A 10528-nucleotide genomic window follows, 5' to 3' on the forward strand; every position below is an offset into this window, starting at 1 on the left:
TGTGGGCAAAGGTTGCTGGCCAAATCTAGTGTGGCATTGGGTTACATTCATGAGGTAACCTTCTTTGAGATAAGACTATTTGGTGGAGTTATGAATTTTGGTTATCCTTCTCTACATAATGGAAGATAGTATCACTACTCATTCACTAAGTAATATTCCCCTAATATGAAACTATTTTTTAAATTACAACTAGAGAGATGTAAACCAATTTTGAACTTATAAATCTATTCCTATTCAAGAATAACAGAATCATAAAGTATAGTGATTATCTTTTCTTTCTTTTTTCTTTTTTAAATAGTAATTCATTTAAGCTTAAACATTATTTGCTGGGACTACGGCTTCACAATGTTGAAATTGTCAATTTGAAATAAGGAGATTTATTACACCATAAGAAGCTATACTAGGTTCTTGATATAGATCATATGCTACAGAAGAAGAATATTTAAAATAAAAAACAAATTTGCAAGGTATTTCTGTTACCTTTATATTTTATTGTACTTTGGCAATGTGCTTAACATTTTTTATATCTTTGTTTTCAGGTATCATGGTGACATTCCATCTTTGTTTGTATGATCATCTCTAATAAGCTTGGCTATATACCATTGTAACTTGTCATGTTGTAGAGCTTTTAGAGGTTAACATGAATGATTATCGTTATTGAATCTGTTGATGAGAGTTTTATTTGAGTGCTTTCAATTTGTCAATAGAATGTTTAGATTTCTAACTAAAGGTAGGAAAAACTTTCAAAGACATGGAAAGAGTCTAGAATTAATGAACATAAAAAAAAAATTAAAAATTTAATTGAACTTCCTCTTCTTTTAACGAAGTTAAGGCCCTTTATTCACACATTTTTAAAAGAAGAAAGCAAAATGTTTGAGATGTACATTTATACAATGAGTGATTGCCTATCGGCACTATGCATTGTAATTGGCTAAGCTACTTGATCCTCTAGGAGAGTATTTAAGTGCTAAAGTGATTTCATGTAAGCATGGCACCCAATAACATCAAAAGGGTGTTGATATCTTGCTTGGCCAAGAAAATGCTTTATTGATTCTTGATGATGTAGAAGATGTAGGTACATCTATGTTTAGTTGAATATCTCTGTTTAACCAATTTATTTTCACTTTAATATGATAATATTTGTTACACATAATACTTTCGATCTTACTATTTTACCCACTAAAAGAAAAGGAAGTTCTTTCAACATTAAGAGTCCTCTTATTTGTAGGGAAGAGAGTCAGATTACAGAAATGGGCCATTTCATCATTATTTGAAGTATGTTGTAGTTTCATTCTCAAAGGTGCTTACTACATCATATTGAACTGGACCTGTTTGTGTTTTGAAATTAACTTGAACTCTTATAAAAAAAGACATGGTTTTGTATCTACTCTATGTGAAACACCATAAAGAAGTAAACTTTAACTTTTCAGCTTTAAATTATAAACTTTTTTTATTCACTTTGGTTTCTCTTTAGTCAAATTGAGAAGGGTGAAGAAAAATTAAAAAACAAAAAACAAATACTTGCTTACGGATTTTATGAGATGCATACATGTTGATTGTGACTTTTATATTGTAGAATGATGAATAGAACTGAGAAGTAAATATGACATTGTTTAGGAGCCACTTGAAATAGTGAAGAAGCCTAAAGGTTGCTTCTAATGTTGCTGCACTTGGATTATTCAAAAGTTATGTAGACATGTTTATGCATTAATATATGATATATCTTTTTGGCAAATTTTACATATTTGAGGTTCTTTGGTAAACATTTTTTTTTTTTTTTGGTTCTATGTATATGTGTAATTGTTTTTTATCTTAATTTTTACCTATCACAAACACATCATTTATCCTAATACTTGAATGTCTAGATGAGGATTTGCACTTAATCCATTGAGACCAAATTCGATCATGCAAGTGATTCTGCTACCAATAATAAACTAGACTGTAACATGAAATTAATTATTTTACCTAATTTTGTAGTCTAACTTGCAAAATGATTCTAATTTTAGAGTTGATCTCATTTTCAGTAGCTTTCCCGTGCATCGCACAGGTTAGCGACTAGTTATGGTAAATTTGGAACTAATTAGGTTTGAAATGTGAGTGATTGGAGTCTATTAGTGTTAATAATGCTAATTGTGCTGAAAGTGTTTTCTAACAAATGACCTCTGCTCACCATTTCGTTAATATCTCTCAGACTATTTTGAATCTGTGAATGAGGTTAATTTTCCCAGAAACTAGACATCTAAGGCTTTAATTTGAGCATAAGAACGAGACAATTCCAATCAGAATTGAGTCATATATGATTTTTCGAAATTGGCTCTATTGGTTGTTACAACAGCTATGGGAAAACCGAATTTTGGCTTGCTCCTCACTCCCACCAATCTTTCCATTTAATGCGCTAGATTTCCCCAAAGGTTAAAATGAGGTCTAGGTTCATGATTCTTTGTCAACCCTCATTAAATGACCTTCCATTCATATTTCCTCAACCACTAATATATAAACCCCCCCTCCTTCATTCCAAGACACAAAACCCCCTCTCTTCTCCTCTCTTGAGTTCTAGAAAGTTGAGTAGTCTTGTCATATCTTGATCTTCTTGAGACTCAAGGTATTGAGTGAGACTCACTCTTCCTCTCCTAAATTTTCTTTTCCTCCACCCTTAGGATCTCCCTCGAGAGTCTCCTCTTCCACTATATGGATCTTGCATGAATATATAATCCTTTTCCCTAATTATTTTTGGTGTTGCCATGATGAAAGTTTAAGATGAAAGCATGATAATAATCATTTAAATTCCTTTGAATATGTTTGAATGTTCTTATATGTTCTTCACATATTCTTGGTTGTTCATCACATGTTCATTCATGACACTAGTTTTGATCTTAAATTCACATAAAAAACATGAAAAATATGTTTGTTTAATAATTCTTTTAAATTCTTAAATCTAGGATATCACTATCCACACACATTCACTAGAATTTATTTTTCAATCGAAATGAAATGTTTAATAAATGGAATTAGGGTTTATCACATGCACACACAATTAATTCAACATGCAAATAGATTGAAAACATATTGGATGATATGATATGAATGTTGGCCACCATAGTCTAAAAGACCGGTTTCATTGGGCAGGGTGGGTGCCTAACACCTTCCCACCTTGTAACATAGCCTCCGAACTTAGATCAAGGGTTGATAGACCAATGTTTATCCTTGTAATTTTCAATTTCTAGATTGTAACTAGGAAACAAAGTTATGTACTTTATCTTAGATTGTATTTAGGACCAAAGCCATGTAATTTTCCTATGATTAATGTAAATTCAATTGAAAATTAATAAAATGAGAAATTTTTCAATTTTTGGTTTTCTTATTTATCCCAATAATTAAATAAGTGACGATTCCATTGTAAAACCCTTAATGTAAAAGGGAAAATATAACTAATCGAACTTCCATTTTGAGAGGCAATAACATGACTCCACCCATTCACGTGGGTTTGGTCCAACACCATAAAAAATGGGCCGAGGGCGTGGTCTCTCACAACCCTCCATCTTGTATTTATAATGTATCATTTGTGCTAGAACTTACTGACAATATTATGTTACTAAACACTAAGCATATTGAATTGTGAAACAACCATAAGAAGCTCGGTATAAGTACCTAACTTGGTTCAATGAATTAGTACCTAACTTGGTTCAGTTGTTTGATTGGATAACTTATGCAATTCTCCTGGTAAAACATAATAAATCGAGCAATTTTTTTGTAACCAACCTGTGCAACCCAGACAGGTTGATGTGACCCATTCAGTTTTGAATAAAATTACCTTTATGGGTTCATTGCAGTACCTTTTCCTAAATTCAAAGCGTAATGAAAACTAGAGATTTTATAATAGGGTTGATGCTTGACTTTTCAATATAGATAGAGTTTCAAGTTTTGACTTAGATGGTTATTCATGAGATTTGAGCAATGAGTAAAATATGATATATGCATAGAATATAAACTTTGGAGTTTGAGATACACTTTTAATTTTAGAATTTGAAGAAGTATAATGTAATAAGATTTTATTTAGCAAAGACTTGGCTACAAGTTTATGGCATTCTTTTTATTTTCTAGTATTGTTATTGGTAAAATCTTGACTTTGAATTTTATTAGGAGTCCTGATTTTTAGACTTAATTTTAATTAGTAATTTAGGCATATGTCTCTTTTTTAATTTTCATATTTATTTTATGACTTCTCAAACTTATTTTAATATGGATAAATTACATATTTGGCCCCTAAACTTTATACCGAATATCATTTTAGTCTTTAACCTTTCAAATGTATTAATTTAGTTCTTAACCTTTTATTATTGTCTCAAAATAATCCCTACTGTTAAGTAGTGGATGAAAAATATTGACGTGACTCACTGTTAAAATAAAACATTAGTTTTAGGCACGTAAGACTGCCACTTGGACTATCACATCAGCTTAATAAAAAAAATACCCCAGCTTAAAATACTCAATACTCTAGTTTTAAAATATTATTTTGTTCATTATTTATTATTTTTTCTCTCTGATTTTTTCTTCATCTGTTCGGTGTTCCTCCTCTCCGACCAAAATCAACTACACCTTTATAAACTTTCTTCCTCTATCTATGTTCCTTTCAACCAGATCATCCCACTAATGTTTATCTTCCCCTCTCTTTCTCCCAGGTCAACCCCTTCATATACGTGAGACAACCCAAATCAACATCAACAAAACTTAAATTGAGCCAAAGAACCCAGATCAACTCCTCCGCCTCTCTTCAATTAATAAATAAACAAAGGACCAAACAACCATGGAAGACCCATCATCAAGGGTGATAGCCATGGACAACAGCTAAACTAGCAGAGGATGAAAACCGTCTTGTTAATTCAAGACGGTGGTTGCAGTGGCCAAACGGCGAAATTGAGAGGTGGGCTTTGTTGTCAGAGAGAGAGGTGGAAGAGAAGACCAAACAACCAGAGAGAGAAAGGGGCCAAACGGTGAAAACCGTCTTGCAGCAATGGTTTGAGGGGCGGCAATTGCAAAGGGTAATTTTTGGATGGATTTGAGGATTAGGCGACAGATTTTGGGGATTATAGTTGTGGGCTTTGGAATTTATGGGGTTGATACAATTTCTTGGCGACACATTTGTTGGGTTGTTTCAATAATTCATGGTTGTTGAAGAACAACCCCAGCCCTTGGACTTCAATTACACAAGTGTAGATCTTCGTGTTCTGTAAGAGGCAATGTTGATGAGAGCCAAACCAAAATTAAAAACAAAACAAAACAAAAATAAAAGGACGTTGAGGCACATATTATTTATTTATTTATTTTAGGCTGAAATGGCAGTCCAAGTGGCAGTCTTATGTGGTCTAAAATTAATATTTTATTTTGACCGTTAATTATGTCAGTATTTTCCATCCATTATATAATAGTAGGGATTATTTTGACACAATACTAAAAAATTAGGGATTAAATTGACACATTTGAAAGGTTAAGGACTAAATTAACATTTAATGTAAAGGTTAGAGACCAAATATGTAATTTACCATTTTAATATTTATTTAATCATGCGGTTCAACTGCTAACCAAATAACTCAATTGCAATTGTTATAGTGCTCGTTTGGTTTGGGTTTTAAGGGGTGAAAAAACACAACGCGGTTTCAAAACATACTTTTTGGCGTTTGGTAAGCATTTTCTATGCTGCATTTTCAGCCCCAAAACGTGAAATATCACGATTTTGCATTGGATCCTCAGAGGTCCAATGCAAAAACGCACCAAGGCTACCGTTGGAAACTTTTTCTCATTTCCTTAATTATCCTTACATTTTTTCCCAAATCCCAATTTTACCCTTCTTCCCCAAGAACAGGCAAAATTTGCCAAACAGTGAAAATTCTGAAAAATTTTAGCTGGACAGTACGCGTTCAAAGTTATTTAGTTAGTTAGACTGTTTTTGAAAGTCGAGTTTAGCAAACTCGACTTTGGGCTGGATTACAGACACAATAGTGGCGTTTTTTTTAGTGGCGTTTTTAAAAACGCCACTATAGTGTGCGTTTTCCAGCCCAAAGTCGAGTTTGCCAAACTCGACTTTCAAAAACAGTCTAACTTACTAAATAACTTTGAACACGTGCCACACGCCTAATTTTTTCCTAAAAATAGTCTGTTTGACAATTTTTTCCCCAAGAACACAACACAAGCATGCAACCTAGAAAAATCAACACAACACAACCCATTCTCAAAAAATCGATGTTCCTGGTGACCAAACTCACCTTGTTGGACTCAGGGCCGGTTGCCGAAGAGAGAGAGACCTCGTTTGCCAAGAAGTTAGAGGGTTGATTTACAAAATCAATTATAACCACAAATAAAACCATAACAATGTTTCTTGTATACCTGCACATGGCATAGGAATTAAGAAAGAGATGTACAAATTGGAAGATAAATTCCTAAGAAGATTCGAGAAATACAGAGGGAGAGAAGGAGAAAGGTAAAGAAGATGAGAAGGGGTAAATGGAAATTGTATTGGAAAAATAAGGGTTGCGTAGCACACATGGTATAGATAAGAAGACAAGAATCTCCGCAAGTTTGTTACACGTGTAGGTAGCTTAATTTTTTATTTTGACTAATAATCTGCTTCACTTAAAATTGAAGGAAAAAAAGTATTATATTTTATATTAAATTCTTATGAAAGTAATGTACTAGTAGTATCACTATATCAATTTTTTTTTCTACTATATAAAATTGCTTTATCTATTTGCTTGTTACTTGTATCTCTACATTATAATCCAATTTTCATTTTCTTAAACTATCTTATATATTTTTTGTCCTTTTTAGTAATTTATACTTCAAATTGCAATTTGATAAGTGATACCTACTAGTACTAGCCAAACACTCAATTTTTTCAAAAAACATTTTTTAACATCTTTTACCAAACACTTAGTTTTCTTAAAAGCTCAGCTTTATATTGCACTTTTTAAAACCGCTACTTTTTCAAAAAACACAATATGAAAAAGTTGAACCAAACTTAGTCACCATTGCGTATCCTTGATGTGGTGGTTACTCCACAAGTATAAGTATTTGTGTGGGGGGAAAGGACTGGAGTTTAAGTTTCTAAAAAGAAATTTCACACACATATACATTTAAATTAGACTAGAGTAGAATTTTTATTTTATATAAAATAAAAATTAAAAAGAAAAGAAAAAAAGAATGGTCCTTATTCAAAACTCAGCAAGAGCCAAAACTCTAAACCTTAGGGTGTGTTTGGTTCCTGTAAAATGTTTTTCGGAAAATACATATTTTTCGGAAATGCTAATTTCCGGAAAAGGAAAATGTATTCAGGTTGTTTGGCTGTCTTAGAAATCGTTTTACGAAAAATCAATTCCGGTGTTTGGTTCATCCAAACATTTTACGTAAAATGCTTTACGGAAAATCAATTCCCATGTTTGGTTTGGTCAAACATTTTACGAAAAATGAAATTCTTTTTTTACAAAAAATCAATTTCGGTGTTTGGTTTGTGGATCATTTTACGGAAAATATGAAATGTGTTACAAATTCAAGCACCTGCATTATCTAGACAAACTTGTAACAGTACAAAACTAATCATCCACTTCAACATCAAAAATAATCATTTAAATTCAAGAACCTGCATTGCCTAGACATATCTGTAACAGTACAAAAATAATCATCCATTTCAACATCAAAAATAATCATTTGAATATACCCATAATATTTATATAAAAACAGCCACATCAATTGTTCACCTGAAATCATTACACCTCCATGGTGTACAAAAATGATACCTATTCGTGGTATTTGAACAGTACAAATACATAATTTGGGCAATTGTATCTTCCCAATAATACAAAAAACTACATATATAATACAATGGTAGGTCAATACTAGTACTACAACAAAAGTTAATTCCTAAATCTACCATCACAGTCAGCATGAAATAAACAAATCAAATTTGTGCGAACAAAAAACCATCTAACCACAACTTCCTCAACCTAGCATTCTTGGCTAGAAATCCACGAGCTGTCTTCTCATTTTCACAAAGATTGTCTAAGGCAGTTGCGAGTATATCTTCGCTATATCCATCCGCCATCATAGCCATTACCTCATTGTACAGAGCTATGTAATCCACCGAGCCCCGATTGATTTCTTTCAGAGCCACAGCTATTTCCTTCAGCTGATCAGACAGATCAGTCAGCACATTATCATCAGCATTAGAAGTTGCACGCCTTCTTTTGCGGGACTTGGAAATTCCCGACCCAGTGGTGGATGACTCGACTGCATTCTTCCCTTTCTCAACCACACCTTCCTCTACATTGTCTGAAACAAACTCCGCACTATCCCCATTGTCTGGCTCATTTTCAATATCCACATAGGACTTAGAAAAGACACCCGTGGTTGTGTCCTTCCCCACAACAATCGCTAATTCATCATAAAAGTCAATTTTTTTGTTTAGATATTCCGCATGCTTTCGATGCGCCTGTAAGGGAGAAAGGAACGTATATAACAATGCAATAATAACTTCACTCATAAATTCAATATAAAAGGCTATGAAATAAAAATTAAAGCAAAGACTCCATATTTTTTCCTACATTTTCTCAGTAATCAAACAAGTAATGCAAGAAAACTCTCAAATAAGGATTGAACAAGTCAATACATTATGTTACTATTATGCACACTTCACTGCTGAGAGAGCCCAATTAAAAAAAAAAAAATTACAACAGCAAGCACAAATCTTTTGGTAAAAAACTTTGTTTTCTTTCCTTCACTTTTTCCTGGCAACCAAATAGAAAGATCAAAGAAAACAGTGGGTCCTTAATTTCCTATTATTCCCAAGTCATTGCTGAGAAAAACCCATTACAAAAATAACCTTAAAAGGAAAGTATCAATCTTTTCTTTACTTTTCCAACATTTTATTAGCAACCAAACAGAGAACCAAAGAAAATTGTAGCTCAGACACATATAGATAGATGAAAACACATAGGTATGTATAGATATAATACATAGCTAAGCCCAAATTTTACAATAGATCCGCACATGAAAGTTATATTTGAAAAACCTTATAAAAGCAATGGAATCCTAAAAAGAATGACACTATAAATTTCATATAAAAAGCAAAAACATATATTATCATCTATATTAAGAAAATATAGTTGGAAGCCATACCATAACTTCTTCTTGGTATGTTTTAGAGTTGCAAGTTATCATTTTCAGATTATCGTCCCAACCAAATCCACTCTTCTTTCTAAGAGTCTGAATAGTGGACCACATGGTCCTTAGAGTTCGCATCCGGTTGTCAACATAAGACTGGTGGCGCTCAACCCCGAATTGGGCTGTTATCTCCTTCTCTACAAGAGCAAAGGAGCCGGCCTTGAAAGTTCTAGAGGGCTTATTGCCCTTTGCAGCCTCCTCTGTAAGTATCCTAAGCATCATTTCATGCATGGGTGGCAGCCACCTAAATTGCTTGCTGCTGCTAACTTTCTCTTTGCCCTTTGACATTACTACATATGAAAATAGTATAGTGAGAGTAGCATTTAGTAATTACGCTCGGAACATGAACAACAAATCAAACACACATACAACCACGCTTATAAATGTGCACAACAGAATGAAACATGCTAACACTGGAAATGACAATGTAATACCATCAAATAACAATGTAATGCTGAAAATACTTTTACATTACACCACCAAAAGTCTATAGTAAATACATTGTCTTTACAAAAAACAAAAAGAAAAAACACATTACAATCATAGAAATCTAAATAAAGTACTACTCTCCACTCCTAGTATAATCAGACCACATGGCTTGGCATATCTCATCTCTCTTAGCATTCCACGATCTACGATCTTCGACAAACTCCCGACGTGATTGTGTTTCTTGTTGGTGGTCACTAGACTCTACTTGGTTCATTGCATCTTCCATAATATGATCATTTGGTTCAACCCCCATAATGTGATTATGAACCACACAACACGCTAACACTACTTTCACTTGGGTTGGGAAAGACCAAAATGGTTTTGCATCCAACACTCGAAAACGTTTCTTCAACACTCCAAACCCTCGCTCAATGGTAGTTCTTGAAAGTTCAATAACGTGTATAAACACCTTTGAACGTTTAGACTCCCAAATTACAACTTAACCAATTTAAGCAATATGTCAAACAACTAGTGTGCGGAAACTTAACATATGCTAAAATACGAAATTGGTTAAAAACTATCTAAGCCAAAACAAACTTAATCCACAACAGATAATAAAAAGGCAAAGATAGAGAGGAAGGAAGATGTAAACACAAAGACAACACGCGATGTGTTATCGAAGAGGAAACCGAAGCCCTCGGCGTAAAACCTCTCCGCTGCCCTCCAAGCGGTAAACAATCCACTAGAAAATACAGTTGGGATACATGGACAGCAAAAGACCCTCCAAGCCTAATCTACCCAGTGCACCTAAGCCCTCCAAGCTTCTTGCTCCAACGAGGTTGCGCCGAACCTTTTTCTTTTCTAGCTTCCCGGATTCCGCTACTAAACC

At 33.5% G+C, this 10528-nt stretch overlaps 1 protein-coding gene across 1 annotated transcript; it reads right to left on the bottom strand.

Annotated features, from left to right (window-relative positions):
- Positions 1 to 7948: 7948 nt before the first annotated feature.
- Positions 7949 to 9498, bottom strand: LOC115962468. Its single transcript, XM_031081314.1, has 2 exons — positions 9166 to 9498; positions 7949 to 8479 (listed from the first exon to the last, which is right to left on the bottom strand). The coding sequence occupies exons 1-2, from the start codon at positions 9496 to 9498 to the stop codon at positions 7949 to 7951; spliced, it is 864 nt and encodes a 287-aa protein (XP_030937174.1).
- Between the last annotated feature and the right edge of the window lie 1030 nt (positions 9499 to 10528).

Source organism: Quercus lobata, chromosome 2 (genome assembly GCF_001633185.2).
Source record: "Quercus lobata isolate SW786 chromosome 2, ValleyOak3.0 Primary Assembly, whole genome shotgun sequence".
Classification (NCBI taxonomy): Eukaryota; Viridiplantae; Streptophyta; class Magnoliopsida; order Fagales; family Fagaceae; genus Quercus; species Quercus lobata.